General features: G+C 28.9%; 1 protein-coding gene across 1 annotated transcript in view; it reads left to right on the forward strand.

Annotated features, from left to right (window-relative positions):
* The window catches only part of LOC145266565 (methionine aminopeptidase 1-like), a 60,503-nt gene extending 44,232 nt beyond the window's left edge, over window positions 1–16,271 (forward strand). Inside the window, exons 9-13 of the mRNA XM_080122387.1 lie at window positions 2,184–2,315; window positions 2,891–2,996; window positions 5,662–5,699; window positions 9,130–9,195; window positions 15,843–16,271. Coding sequence (XP_079978513.1) covers window positions 2,184–2,315; window positions 2,891–2,996; window positions 5,662–5,699; window positions 9,130–9,195; window positions 15,843–16,009 — 509 coding nt within the window. The 3' untranslated portion in view covers window positions 16,010–16,271. The remainder of the gene's footprint in view (window positions 1–2,183; window positions 2,316–2,890; window positions 2,997–5,661; window positions 5,700–9,129; window positions 9,196–15,842) is intronic.
* The last annotated feature ends 928 nt before the right edge of the window (window positions 16,272–17,199 follow it).

Genomic DNA, 17,199 nt, shown 5'->3' on the forward strand with positions numbered 1-17,199 from the left:
ATCAATTTCTCTTTCTGCTCATTTTACGCACACACATTTCTCATAAGATTTTATGACGGTCATGATGGAGTAACTCCCTTTTCTACAGACTGTGCACAGTCAAATTTTTATATGTCGATACCACTATGACCCTATCACATGCCAGGGAGAGTGTCTTGGTTTGTCCATGAAATGATTGTTATATCCTGAACACGGCAACCAGCTCCCCGAATGTTAGACACAAGAAAACAATAGGCACATCCCGTTTAAATGAAGGAAATGTCTATATATATTATTTAATTGAATTCATTGTTAAGATGAGTATTATTTATTAATTTTATTTATTGCAAACTATTATCCTCATCTTTTTTAGTTGTTTCATGTTGTTTTGGCCAAGTATTCCTTTGGCCTTTATTAGGTGGTAACCGTGACGGGATAGGAACTCTGAATCTTCAGGGCCATTGAATCCAGGTGAAATAGTCATTTCAATCCTACCCAAAGCCAGCCAGAGGCTTACTTTGCCAAAACGTGGTGAGACGACAACAACTATGGAAGGCAGTAATTGCTGAGGATGCAGTTAGGAGATTCAGAGTTCCTTTCATGTCGCGGTTACCACCTGACGAAGGCCAGAGGAATAGTTGGCCGAAACGTTGTGAAACAACAATAAAAAAAAAAGATGAGGATGATAGTCCGCAATGAAATAAATTAATGAAGGAAATATCGTCGGCTACATTAGCTGGTGGGTTTTCTCTGGGAGTTCTCTGCGTCATTACAGACAGGACCATTATGCTGGAATTAAATGTTCGTATGAAATAAGCAACAAACAATTTTTCTTCTAAGAATAGGATTATTTTATTTTAACAAGGTGCATTTTTACTTGAGACCTGTTCTTGACAGAGCTAAATCTCAGCTCTGTTGAGAACGGATCTTGAATTAAAGTTCCAGCATAACAGTCCTGCCAGTAATGACGCAAATAACTCCAAGAGAAAAGCCACCAGCTGACGTAGCCAACAACATTTCCTTCATTCAAACAGGATGTACCTATTGTTTTATTGTGTCTAACATCCAGGGAGCTGGTTGCGTGGTCCAGGATGTAACAACCATTCCAGAAACCTCACCATGACACGGACAAACCAAAACACTCTTCCTGGAATACTGATGGATCTCCCTACTGTTCATAACCTTACGTGCATATATATATATATATATAAAGGTTGATTCATGTCCAGGTAACCTACATCTAAAATTTCAAGTGCTTTGACCCAAAATTGGCGGAGGAGTTTGGTAGAGTCTGCAATGATCAACTCTTTCAGCTTTGATCTCTTGGCAGGTAAATTTTCACCCAAAAACTGTTTAAAAAGCTTGCTGTATGTCTGAATACCTTTTATGTAAAATTTCAAGTGTTTAGACCCAATATTAGCTTAATAGTTTGCTAGAGACCGCAAAGGTCAAATCTTTTGAACTTTGACCCCTTGGCAGCCAAATTTTCAGCCAGAAACAGATTAAAAAGTTTGCCCTATGTCTGAATACACTTTATGCAAAATTTCAGATGTTTAGACAAAAAATTGGCTGAGTAATTTGGTAGAGACCGCAGACATCAATTTTTTAACACTTTGTCCACAATTTTAACCCCTTAACATTTATTGTTTTGGGCTCAAATCGAATTAAAGTTTGATCCATGTCCAAGTAACCTACATCTAAAATTTCAAGTGTTTAGACCCAAAATTGGTGGAGGAGTTTGGTAGAGTTTTCAATGGTCAAATCATTGATCTTTGACCCCTTGACAGCCAAATTTCGGGCTGAAAACCAATTAAAAAGATTTTCCTAAATCTCAATACCCCTTTATGTCAAATCTCGAGTCTGTAGACTGAAAATTGACAGAGTAGTTTGGTAGGGAAATGTACAAACACACACACACACACACACACACACAATTTCTCTTTTATAGATATAGTAGTATGAAATATATTAACGGCAAGTGAGCTGCATAAAGGCATCCATCTTTCATGTTCACAGGAGTTTTTTTTTTGTGGTGATTGTCTAAGTAGTATTTAGTTTAACTAACCAATCAGATTTATTTTTACATCATGTGTGTGTATTGTTGAAATGACTAAATAAATATTTTTGGTTTGATGTTATTTCTGTTTATTTCACTTCCGGACAACACCAGGACACCTTGCTGATAATAATTCCTTTATTTTCAGTTGATGTAACCGTATATCACCGGGGTTTCCATGGCGATTTGAATGAGACTTTCTTTGTCGGAAAAGTCAGTGATGCCAGCAAAGAGTTAGTTAAAACTACCTACGAGTGCCTCATGTTGTCTATTAATGAAGGTAAGACGTCCTCCTTCCTCCTCTTTCTGCCCTTTCGTCTCCGCTCTCCTTCTCTTTTTGTCCTTCCCCGTCCATCGTTCTATGAAATTTGTGCGATTTCACTGAAAGAAAAAAATGCATCTTATTTTTTATGTCTCACATTTTTTTTGATATTTTTTCTGTTTGCATTACATTTAAATTCTGCATGTTAGTACAATCAGGGAAGCAGGAAATAGGGATGGAATTCCAAAGTCTAGCAGTCCGAGATATGAAACTATTAGCGTAGAAGGCTTTCCGGCATCTAGAGACTTGAAGTGAATGACTTTGCCATATACTAACATGCAGAAGTTTAAAGGTAATGTGAACAGACAACTTGCTGCTCAACTCCCCACAGCCACTTGTTAGAAATGATCCCAAATAGTAGCCTCTTATGTTCCAAGTTTCAATATGCCTTGTTTAGAGTGAAAAAAAGTTTTTTAAAAAAAAGTCTCAGAATTTTTGTCTTTGTCAGCCATTTTAAAATGGCATTTTCTGTTTTGTTATTCTGAATTGCAACTTTTTTTTGTGACGTGACTATTTATGTTTTTTATTTACAGTGAAGCCAGGCGTGCGTTATCGAGAGATGGGAAACATAATTCAACAGCATGCTCAAGCTCATGGCTTCTCAGTTGTACGAGGATACTGCGGTCATGGAATTCACCAGTATGTAAAAGAAAACAGTTTATCGTTGCATTTTTTAGCGTTGAAATTATCGTGAAAGATAGGATTGCAGGAAGTTAAGAAGTGTTCATTCAATTTGGACATTTGCTATAAAAATGTTATTTCAAACTTACAAATGACAGATCAAAAAAAATGCTATATCAAATGTAGGCATGACAAACCAAAGAACATGCTATTTCAAACGTAAGCGTGACAGATCAAAGAAAATGCCATTTTAAACTGAAGCATGACAGACGAAAGAAAAGAAAATGCAACAAATAATCTTTGAGAGTTGTTGAAACCCTCTTGAAAATTCTTGTGAAATTTGCTAAAATTCTATTTGTTCGATTATGGGATTTGTTTGATTTATGGGTTGAATAAAGTGTGGAATTATAAAAGTCTTGCAATAGAAAACCACTAAAAACCACTAAATTATTGCCAAAAGTGCAATGTATGTGTGAACTGTTTTGCTCTTCACCATAACGAATAAATTTTATCTTGAATGTATAGCCTCTTGAATTTTAAATCATAAAATCCCGTGTTCTATTAAAGTTGAGTCAATATTTTTCGCTTTCTAAATAAAATAACGTTTTTGTTTCAATTTGTGTATTCTAAGCCGTTTTTAGTCATTGCACAAAATTTCAACACAATAGTCAAATGTTTAGATACTCTGACATTTAATAGATTATAGTCAGCTCATGTATAAACTTTATCTTGGATGTATAGCTTGTTAATTTCTTAAATATATCATATGTATCTGGTGTCTTATTTAAAGCGCAATCAATATTCCATTTTCTAAATAAAATAAATAACTTTTTTCCTTTTAAATTTGTCTATTCTAATCCATTTTTAGTCATTACGTAAAGTTTCAACTCCATAAGTAAAAAAAAAAATGAGATATTCTGAGACTTAATGAGTTGAATAAAACATGGAATTTTTCTACTGAGTTTTTCGTGGGTTTATTTCTTTTATGTTTACAAAATAATGACTATTTCTAAATTTTTTGTATTTAAAGAGGTTCTGTGCCTAAACCTAAACATAGATTCCATGAACAAAGCTTTTTTTCTTAGAACTGCATGCCTGTGGAACACTCTTCGTTTTCCTGCTTTCCAATTGACTACAATATGGTTGTCTTCAAGTCCAACGTAAACAAATTCTTGATGAGCCGTCTCCTTAAATAATCCAATTTATCAAGTTCCCACTACTATTGATGACTGACATGTTCCTCTTGACCATTGTACATTCATTAACTCTCATTATATTTGAGTGGACCGTGGGCCCTAAGTGATGACTCATTTGTAAAAAAAAAAAAAAATGTAGTTTGGTGTAACGGATAAATACAAACCAAAGCAAATTAAGATATATAACAGTGAAATATGCAGATTCAACATTTATTAATACAAAATATATGTATATTTTTTATTTTACATGTATTGTATTCTTACTTGTGTCAACATGGTCAGATGGAGGATCTGTATTGTAATATTTCGGGAAAACTTCCTTCGTTAGACATGCATTCGACTTTCAAATGTGCATAATAATGTAGAGCTTGTGTTGATACTCAATATTATTATTTATTTATTTTTTTGTGTATTTATAGCCAAGTCGCAGGTCTCCCCGGCATTGCTCAGTTGTCAGATACGCTTAAATATGATATTTTAATTCATGCAGTTGACATATTTATTATTATAGAGTCAATACTGTATTGATTATTATATTGAACCTAATATATAGTAGTGAGATCAAAACTTTAAAATATCGCCTAATCTCTTCTGTTTGCCTGTTTCCCACCTGACTACAACTTGAATGTCTTCAAGTCCAACATGAACAACTCATTTCTGATACCCCCCTACCCTTAAGTAAGACACTTTATCAAATCTCCATTACTAACGATTACTACGATATTATCCCATTGATTACTGTACATGCAATGACCCTTATCCCAGAATGGCCTCCGGGCCTTGAGAAGTGGTGACTACCATGTAAAAAAATAAATAAATAAATAAATAAAAAATCATCAAAGACAAGATTCAAGCAAGCAAAAAAGAATAACCGGGCAGTTCAGAGTTTTGTATAATTATATAGCTTCTCATTTCAGAGCTCTACATTGCGAGTGAAACAGACGCATTTTTGAGCGATTTTTCAAAGTGACGACTAGAAATAATGAAATGCTTATCTTTTGGCGATTATATTGTTTTCACTGAGAATCTTCCGAAGCTCACTACTGAGTGAAAAATATCTTTTCAACTTTGTTCGTTTTATAAAAAAAAAAAAAAATGTTAAATTATTTAAACAATAAAAGTTTAATAGAACAATATACTTTATTTTTTAACGAAGGCTGTTAAAAAAAATATCTGAAGAAATTAGAATGTTTATACCTTTCAAGTATCAACATAAAATTTGCTATATATTTAGAATTACACGTATAAAAAATGAAAAAAAATGCCACATACTCATCATGGAACGAAGATGTCATATTCTAAAAATCATGTTGGTTTGGCTAGTAACTTTTCTATTTGGCTAGTAAACAAAAATACTTAGTTGTCAAAGGTCAACTAAAGATAAATTCGTCCGTAAAGCCCTGCATTTGTTTTTAATTTATTTTCTGTGATCTTATTGAAATGGCTGATTTTTTTTTTTTTTTTTTTTTTTTTTTTTTTTTTTCCAGATTGTTTCACACAGCCCCTAGTGTACCTCACTATGCCAGTAAGTAATTTAGTCTTTTTGTTTATTTTTATTCATTTATTTTTCTGAAAAAGAGGCATTTCAATCTGATGTTAAGTTTGTATTCACCCAAATTCCCTCTAAGGTCAGATATGACAAAAGATTCTTTTAATGTATCCGTGTTTGTATGTGTCGGTTGCGGGTTGTGCACTAGCTTGCGATAATCATTTAAATATTTTTGTCTTTCCAGCACTTGGGCGTCGTTATATATGGCATAATCCTATTGACACGGTGCTTGTATATTATAATAACGAAAAAAAAAAAAATTGAATTTCAAGTAATTGTCATGTCGCCAATAGTAACATATCCAAAAATTATGGAAAATGATAGGTACAAAAATAATTATTCAAAGGATATTTGTAAAATCTAGCGATGTGGTTTCAAAATCTACTGATCTGCATTTTAGAGTTAACAGGGAAGGTTATTATGTTTTCAGTTTCTCACAAATTTAATCAGTTATTTTAGAAAAAATTTAAATTCAAACAGTTAAGTTATTTTTTTAAAAATTCACAAATTATTTATATATGTTATGTTTATTTATTTATTTTTTTTTGATAAATTTTGTCTATTTTAAACTGAATCGCTTCTCTTTTTTTGCATACGTCATGTGACCTAATATGTCCGACTCAGCATGTAATCGCATTGAACTGTTTTTACCGTTATCGGAACTGTTTTTCATGAATAATTATTTTTCTACCTTATCGTTTTTCTGTAATTTTTGGATATGTTACTATTTGCGACATGACTATTACGTAGGTACCATTTGTTTTACTTGAAATTCAATATTTTTTTCGTTATTATAATAGAGAAGCACCAACACACTTCCTCTTCTTCTTTTCTCTTTCTTTCCAATCTTATGACGGTTTATGAAAACTGAAAATTTATTTTGCTGTAAAACAATGGAGGCGAACAAATTAAATGACGATTTCATTAAATTCGGCACAATCATATTGACACACCTGATTCTTGTTAGATCACCAAAGTTAAGCAACGCTGAGTTTGATCGGTGCTGAATGGGTGACCATTTGAGAATACCAGGTGTGTGAGAATGGCAACATGTTTGTACAGAAAAATTTTTTTTTAAACTGCAAAAACTAGCATCATCGTCATCTTCTCAGTTCATATTATACATCTGACTGTAAATTTAATATTCCCTAGAGACTCCCTCCTTCAAAGGAAGCCGACTCAACTGATCCAAGGTGAATGTCGTACGAGATACATCCCCCAGTTTATGAAAATGTCAGATGAGGCAGCTTCAAATAATGATCACACTTTGATTGAAATTACAAACTTTGATTCTTTAAATGGTTAATTCTATTTAGGAACTTGTACGGTTGAAATGGAATTTCTGTGTTTATTCAGATAAGCACTTAAACAAAAATGAAGAAAAACTTTTATATAGTATTTGTTTGTCATGGAATAAAGATTGTATATTCCAAAAATTACAAAAAAAATTGATCCAGAAGTTTTTTTACAAAAAACAATTTTCCCATTATTTATCCATAAGTGAAGGCTGAAGCCATTTTAATATTCTTCAAATTTAGTTTTAACTTATTTTGAATGACCATTCTAAAAAATGCTTATATAATTTCATTTTTTAACTTATATAAAATGAGTTTTCTAAAAAATGTTTTCATTATTTCAAAATTCTATTTTTTAAAATGACCTTTCTAAAAGAATGTTTAATTTTGAAATTTTATTTTCTGAAAAAATGAAAAAATATGCGTTATGTCAATAAATTATTGTTTGGTTTTAAATCATATGTATCAGTTGTCTTTCTGATATTATCTCTCTCCCCCGACCCTCCAAAAAAACAAAAATTGGATTGATCAGTTGTCTTTCTGATATTATCTCTCTCCCCCCACCCTCCAAAAAAAAAAATTGGATTGATCAGTTGTCTTTCTGATATTATCTCTCTCCCCCCACCCTCCAAAAAAAAAAAAATTGGATTGATCAGTTGTCTTTCTGATATTATCTCTCTCCCCCCATCTCACCCTCCAAAAAAAAAAAATTGGATTGAAAATCGGTTGCTTGCCTTTGATTTTTACCGTCGGTAGTGTTTTTCCCCTCTCGTAGATACGGAGTCAAATTTGAATAAAAAAAAACCTGCTTAATCAAAGTATATGATTTTTGGAATATTTCATCTTTACTCTGTGACTGATACAGGTACTTGTACAGTTTAATCAAGATATTAAAAAATGAAAATATCGAAAAAAAAAAAAAAAAAAAAAAAAAAAAAAAAAAAAAGTTTATGTTGTATGTATCAGTTATGGAATGAAATTCTCCGGAAAAAAATTTCACTTAATTTCATCAAGTAGTTTTTTTTTTTTTTTTTTTTTTTTTTTTTTTTTTTACAGCGAAAAAACAATTTGTTATGATACCGAGCAAAAGGTTCGATTTTTAGGAAGAAAAGCTAGTATTAAAGATGGGGAGGGAGTGTTGGCGCTTTAAACTGAGTTATCTCCCCATGGCGTGTTCTAAAAATCCAAACAAAAATTCAAAGATGTCTACCTTCAATGTGCTGTCATAAAAACGTGTTTTTCCGCTGTAAAAAAAAGAAACTATATCAAATTAAGTGAAATTTTTTTTTCGGAGATCTTCAGTTCAAAATGGGTACATACAATATGACCTTTTTTCGATATTTTCATTTTTTTTAATATCTTGATTAAACTGTACAAGTACCCTGATACGTACATCATACAGATTTTTCTGTAGTTTCTTTACTTTTAATGGCCGCCATAAGTGCCAATTTGAATAAGCACCGAAATTTCAAACCAATGCATTTCCAGTAAAAACATTACGTATTTATGTGTTGGAAGTTAGCATGAATTCCAAAAATTACCAAAACTGATCCAGTAAAAAAAAAAAAATTTTATTTTGTAATTATTTTTTATCAAATTATCAAGTTTTATTGTATTTTTTAATATGTTAGTTCTTTATGACCAATTATGTGTGTGACAAACTGACTTATCTCCTTTGCTTTTAATTAAACTTTGCTATATTAAAAAAGAAAATATTGGACAAGTATCTTTATGATTTTTTTTTTTTGTGTGTAAAAAAAAAAAAATACATCTACCATATTTTCTACTGGATGATTCTTTGTAAGTTTTTAAAATTTATACTAATTTCAACATGATATATAAATAAAAAATAGTAAATAACAATAAGTTTGATATTTAGAGGTTTTAAAAGAATCGGAATCAGTAATTGTATCAGAATCAGGAAAAATATTAGAATCATCCCATCACTTTGTATATGTCTGAATCTACTGTTTATTCCATTTCTATCAGCGCATGTTATTTTACTTCGGTTCAGTTATCGAGATAGCTGTTTCATATATTTGAAAATTTGAGTCCATTAAAAATATGAATAAATCAATCTATTACTAATGAATGTTTTTTTTTATTTTCAGAAAACAAAGCAATTGGTGTCATGAAACCTGGCCATTGTTTCACAATTGAGCCAATGATTTCTGAAGGTTCGAATAATCTTATATTCTATTTTTATATTCATTAAAAAAATAATAATAGTAGGTTATGTTTTCTGTAATATTATTATTATTAGTGGTGGGATGGGGCAGGATGCCTGGTTGTAAAATACACTTAAATATATTTTTCATTCATGTAGATTACAGAGCCAATTCTCTATTGAATATTATATTGTACCTAATATATAGTAGTGATTTCAAAAGTTAAAAAAAAAACAATTGACTTGGGTGCCATCAGCTTGAATCAAAACCAAAACATTTAGCACCCCATCCAAGTCTCCTACCGATGTAGCTATTGAGAGATATGTACGAAAGATTTAATATTAAATGATTTGAAGAAATTAATTTAATTTTGGCATGCGCAGAAATAAGTAAAAATGTCGGCAAGTTGAAATGAACAGTTTGCATTTCAACTTGCCGACATATTTTTGTACGCGTTATCCATTCAAATAAAGATTTTACTTGTTATAAACCATCCTTGGCGTATGATTACTGTTAGTCTTATGCGACCAGTTTAAGAGTTTATCAGTTAAATATTCATGCACAAGCACACACATACATCTACTGTTTTATTTACATATTAGTAGTAGTGGTATATTAGTATTTTCTTTAATTCTAAAAATGAACGTCTATTATTGATTAGTAGTTTAATAGTTTATCGGTTAAATATTTACACATACATCTATTGTTTTATTTATATAAATACGTATTAGTATTATTAATTGTATTAGTATTATTATTAGTATACTAGTATTTTCTTTAACTCAAAAATGAACATACTACTACCAAGTAGTTATAAGGTCTATCATTATTGGTGAGAAGTGCTACAAATTTGGCAGATTGATCCCTTGGAATTTTTCTAGGATGAAGTTTATTTCCTTAGCGGAGATTTTTTTTTTTTTGGATTTCTTGTTGAAGATTCTATATTGATGAGGAATCTTCTTTTTGACCACTTTTTTTTTTTTTTTTTTTAAGTGGGATGGGGTCAGGAATTGTAACTCAGCCCAGCACACACCATAATCATAATGATACAGTAGAGCGGGGTAAGGGAGTTGCAAGGAAAAGAAAAGATTCTTTCACTCTTTCTTTTGACCTCTGACCTAAATGGTTAATATTTTTGACCATGGATACCTTTTACTTTAAAGTCAGGCACATGGTCAAGTTACAACATAACTGAATGTCAGATGTAATGAAATTAAAAAAAAAAAAACTCATGATTTATGAAAGAAGCCGCCAAAAACTTTTGGAAAACAATTAGACCAGGAATTAGTCTCCTGCCAAAAGAAGGATTGGATCTAGTAATTCACTCCTGTTCATCTGTTTGCACAATAATAATAACCATATAATATATATATAATATATATATGTATTATATATAATATATATATATATAATATATATATGTATTATATATAATATATATATATAATATATATATGTATTATATATAATATGTATATGTATTATATATAATATGTATATGTATTATATATATATATATATAATATATATATGTATTATATATAATATATATATATAATATATATATGTATTATATATAATATGTATATGTATTATATATATATGTATTATATATAATATGTATATGTATTATATATATATATATAATATATATATGTATTATATATAATATATATATATAATATATATATGTATTATATATAATATATAATATATGTATTATATATAATATATATATATAATATATATATGTATTATATATAATATATATATATAATATATATATGTATTATATATAATATATAATATATGTATTATATATAATATATATATATAATATATATATGTATTATATATAATATATAATATATGTATTATATATAATATATATATATAATATATATATGTATTATATATAATATATATATGTATTATATATAATATATATATGTATTATATATAATATATATATAATATATATATGTATTATATATAATATATATATGTATTATATATAATATATATATGTATTATATATAATATATATATATAATATATATATGTATTATATATAATATATATATATAATATATATATGTATTATATATAATATATATATATAATATATATATGTATTATATATAATATATATATGTATTATATATAATCTATATATGTATTATATATAATATATATATATAATATATATATGTATTATATATAATATATATATATAATATATATATGTATTATATATAATATATGTATTATATATAATATATGTATTATATATAATATATGTATTATATATAATATATGTATTATATATAATATATATATGTATTGTATATAATATATATATATAATATATATATATAATATATGTATATAATATAATATATATATATAATATATATATGTATTATATATAATATATATAATATATATATGTATTATATATAATATAATATATATATGTATTATATATAATATAATATATATAATATATATATGTATTATATATAATATAATATATATAATATATATATGTATTATATATAATATAACATATATATAATATATATATATGTATTATATATAATATAACATATATATAATATATATATATGTATTATATATAATATAACATATATATAATATATATATATGTATTATATATAATATAACATATATATAATATATATATATGTATTATATATAATATAACATATATATAATATATATATATGTATTATATATAATATAACATATATATAATATATATATATGTATTATATATAATATAACATATATATAATATATATATATGTATTATATATAATATAACATATATATAATATATATATATGTATTATATATAATATAATAACCATACCTTGGATTATTTAAAAATCTTGCACAAACATCAGTCATGATGAAAGTAAATTGTTGCCAGAACGGATTTTCTGGGAAAACTATGGGCCATTATAGGGGTAAAAATTGCCCCCTAAATCGTACGTTTGTTCGCACTTTTCTCAATAACTACGCCTTGGATTAAAAAAAAAAAAAATTTGCACAAACATTAGTCATGGTGAAAGTAAATTATGCTTAGCTTGTTCCCAACCGTTATTCACAGAGGCTTTAAAAGAATTCACAAGAAAACAAAAGTTTTTATTTCTTTTATTTTAGGTTCAAGATTTTTTTTTTATATATAGATATCACTCTAGACAAGGCATGAAGCCGCTTGGTGTAAGGAGCTTAAAAAAAAAAAAATACAATTTTAAGACCAAACAAAAACTAGCCAATGATAAATAATAATGCCAGTCAACATTGATTAGTGATAAAACCTATTTCACTTGGAATTATGTTTCTTTACTTTTTTTTAATATTTTGTTAACTAAAATAAAGGTATTTGGGATTTTTTTTTTTTTATGGAAATCGCTCCAGACACGGCATGAAACCACTTGATGTAAGGAGCAAAAAATACTGTTTCAAGGTCAAAAACCAGTCAATGAAATTTAAAATGGATAGATTCTGACCCAGAAAACAGCAATTCTTTCCACTTTGTCAAAAAAATATGACATATGCATCATATATGGAGTCCACGAATGATAAAGTAGGTGGGGGGGGGTGATCCAGAAGAAAAATAAGGTTGAGGATTCTCGCACTAAAGAGATGGCAGCGACATTCAACTTAATTACCTGTTGTTCAGGTCAAGTTCAAGAGACCATACTCTAGTCATCACCTATTCCATTAAGGAAAAAGGATTATTGTCGGTCGCCTGATGCACTAGGGGTTAGATCATGACAAATTTTGTGCACGTTGAGATCTCTCTCACTGTAAACTGACCTTGAGCCTAATTTTTCTGCAGTTAGCGGGTGATAAACAAATTTAGTTGTCTTTTTTTGTTAAAATGAATAAATCATTAAATCTTATACCTATATAATTTTTTTCTCATTCTGACATTGATATTAAAAGCCTACTTTTTTCTATTTAAAAATTATGAAAACAAACAAATTTTCTTTTCAGTCATAGATATGCAAGCGACTTATATGAAGGTTAATTTGCAGATTCCTAAGAAAAACAGCCGTTAATTACGTAATTTTTTATAGTTTCTTGTAAAATGGTTGGTTTCATTTCATAATTACGTTTAATTCTATTTATGCATAGTTTCTACATTCTGCATAATTGCGTGAAATTAAAAATGAAAACTTTCTAGCACACTAAGTGACTTTGTTGGTGTGTGTGTGTGTTTGAAAAGTCTCTACCAAACTCCTCTCTGAATATTTGTTCTACAGAGTTGAAATTCGAGTATAGGGTATTTGGACCTGTCATTCACTTTTTATTTGTTTTTTTTAACCGGTAAAATAGCTAAGGGGTTAAAATTGAAAAATAAAAACCTTGGCCTGACATGAGTCGATATGTTTTTTTCTGTGCATGCACTAATTAAAAGTTATACGTTAAATAATGCTATTTTTTGCAGTTTTTGTATACAAATAAATTTAGGTCATGCGCTAACGGATAAGGCTGGAGAGTTATGCTTGGGATTCGATTCTAGCTAATGGTTCGCAAGTCGTCTTTTTTACTTTTAAAATTACTACTATATATTAGGGTCAATATAATAATCGATAGAGAATTGGCTCTATAATAATAAATATGAAATCTACACAAAATATAATATTTCAGCATATTTTATGACCGGGCAACACCGGGCAGCTTGCTAATACAGGGCTCTACATTGCGAGTGAAACAGTCGCATTTTTGAGTGATTTTTCAAAGTGGCGACTAGAAATAATGAAACACTTATCTTCTGGCGATTGTATTTCTTTCACTGACAATCTTGCAAAGCTCATTACTGAGTGAAAAATATCTTTTCAACTTTTTTTGTTTTATAAAACGAACAAAGTTAAATCATTTAAACAATAAAAGTTTAATAGAACAATATATATATATATATATATATATATATATTTTTTTTTTTTAACAAAGTCTGTTTATATCTGAAGAAACTAGAATATTTATACCTTCAAGTATCAACATAAAATTTGTTGTATATTTAGAATTACACTTATTAAAAAAGAAAACATAGAAAAATCTTTGATGTACATACTTGTCACAGAACTAAGATGTCATATTCTAAAAATCATGTGGGTTTGGCTAGTAACTTGTCTATTTGGCTAGTAAACGAAAATATTTAGTTGTCAAAGGTCAACTAAAGATACGTTTATCTGTAGAGCCCTGTAATAAATAGTAATTGTGAGTTGATAACAGACTAATGCAGTGTCTTCACCAAATGTAAAGAATTTGTTAAAAAGGGGGGGAAAACAACAAACATAATCCCCCCCCCTTCATTCCTTTCTTTAAATGTGGATTTTTTTTTTATTTTTATTTTTTTTTTGTGTTAACTCATTTTGCTTCCTGGCTTTTGCCAAAAAAAAAAAAAAAAAAAAAATTCTGACTTTGTTCGGAGGAGGAGGCTGATTTTTCACACTGGCAAAATTAAAAGGCGCATTTTGAGAGCTGTGTTTTTTTGGGTTTTTTTTTTCTTACCAGCAGGCTGCCCTGCATTGCTCAGTTGTAAAATATATATTTTATGCAAATTTTGTATCATTGTAAAGCCAACTCTTTATTGATTATCATATTGTACCTAATATGTAGCAGTGATTTCAAAAGTTTAAAAAAAAAAATGACTTGGGTGCCATCAGCTAGAATCGAAACCAAAACCTGTAGCTCTCCAGTGTTATTCATTACCGTCTGAGCTAACAACAGATGCATATCAAAACTTTAAAAATTAACGCAGTTTAACATATATTTCGCACATGCGTAGGAGATACGCAAATCAATTCACACCTGCCAAGTTTTTTTTTTTTTTCAATTTTGACCTGTTAGCAGCTATTTTTACCGGCTAAAAACCAAACCAAATCAAATTTGTTCCACAGGTCCAAATTGTCTATATATCAAGTTTTAAGTCTGTAGACTAATATTTGACAGGAGTTTGGTAGAGATTGTTCCGCACACAAACAAACACATGTACCATCTGCTAGAATCAAAACCAGAACATTTAGCCGTCCAGCTGTAGTCATTATTCATTTCTCCAATCTCGTTACTCTCTTGAGCTACTGACTGATGAGTAGAGCACGTTCGTAAAATGATTTCACCTGCTGCTTAATTAGTGTTTATGCGGAGCTCTCTGTTTGTAAATAAACAAGCAAGTCAAGCACTGTAAAGTAGTGGGTGAGTGTCTATATAAATGAGGCCATTTATGAGTACTGATCCCATAAATCAGGTCATTTACGAGCACTGAGGTTAGAACTGTCAACTAGATGGTTTTAGGTTCAATCCCTGGCTGGGAATGGGTCTAGCCGCACTGATGAGCTGTGATACAACGAAACAGTACTGTATCTGGATAACTCTCTCTCTCTCTCTCTCTCTCTCTATATATATATATATATATATATATAGATTTTATTTTATTTTTTTACTAGAATATGACCTGAGGGAATCTATATTTGCTAGTATTCCTAAAGTATTTAAATATTTTTTTTTATTTTCTCTCCTAATTTCCATATTCTATTTTTTTTTTTTTTTTTCTTTTTTTCTTACTCATTTATTTATTTTTTTTCTCACGTTTCTTACTCATTTATTCTTTGTTCCAGGCACTTGGCGGGATGAGACATGGCCTGATAGTTGGACTGCTGTCACTCAAGATGGCAAACGGTCGGCTCAGTTTGAGCACACTCTTCTTGTTACAGAGACTGGCTGTGATATTCTGACTAAACGGACTAAGGCTAACGGGCAAGCGCATTTCCTAGACCAAATGTAAAGAATTTGTAAAAAGAAAAACACAAAACAAATAAAAAATACACCCCCCCCCTTCTCCAAATGTGGATTTTTTTTTTTTTTTTTTTTTTTTTTTTTTAATTCTTGCTTCGTGGCTTCTGCCCCAAAAGATTGCAGACTTTATTCGGAATAGAGGGAGGCTGACTTTTATGCTCCAACAAAATGTAAAGGCGAATTTTGGGAGCTGTGTGAGGCAGCAATCTATGATGGATCACAATTTGGTTTTTATTTTTATTTTTTTTTTTTTAACTTGAATGTTAATGGAACATCAAAAAATATGTCGGGATTGTTTGGAAAAAGAATATAACTAAATAACTAAAAAGTATTTTGTTTTTATTTTATAATTTGGAAACTTTTTTTTTTATTTTACTTGTGCAAAATATGATTTTTTACCATACTATCCCAAATTTCCGAAAGTTTAAAAAATTTAAAAAGATTAAAATTAAGAAAATAATGATTTTGCACTTCTGCACTATTGGGATGAAATTTCGGAAATCGTAATACTGAATTTTGCATGAAAACAATGGTATCTACGTATTCTTCGTATTTTTAATATGATTATATCCAAAAATTGCGAAAATCGATAAAGTAGAAAATTATTTATTAAAGAAAAACTTGAATTTGATGAAGCCAATCGAAAGACACAGGAGAGTTCAAAAGTGAGGTAATTTCTCATTTTGATGTAAAGAAAATTTTTCACCTGCTATCACGATTAAAGTTGTTTTTTTTTTAATAATTCAGTAATATTCAGGTCATACTGACTGCATAATTTGGAAGTTACCATTGTAACGTAATAGAATTGACAAAAAAAAATGAGTTGAAATCGTTGTTTTTATCTGAAAACTCCATTTATCAATTACAAAATCTTGTCCCAATTCTGTAGAAGCACCAATGATTTCTTTTTTTTTTCTTTTTTTCACACAAAAAAAAATCTGAAAGTTCAAAAATTTTTATTTTTAGTGTCTTATTTTTTTTGGTTTCATTTTCTTCAAAAGTTGTTGCTTCTGCATCGGTGGATCGGTGGTTCTATGAGATATTTTTGTCTTTAATTTAAAAAGAATGACCTTAAAAGGGGAGATAATTCAAACTGTTTTGAAGGGACAGTATTTTCACACAGATTCCAGAATTGCACTCTGGTTTAAAACTATTTTTACACGTTTCGTTTAGTTAAAT

This window comes from Euprymna scolopes, chromosome 41 (genome assembly GCF_053919585.1).
Source record: "Euprymna scolopes isolate OS-2025 chromosome 41, ASM5391958v1, whole genome shotgun sequence".
Taxonomy (NCBI): Eukaryota; Metazoa; Mollusca; class Cephalopoda; order Sepiida; family Sepiolidae; genus Euprymna; species Euprymna scolopes.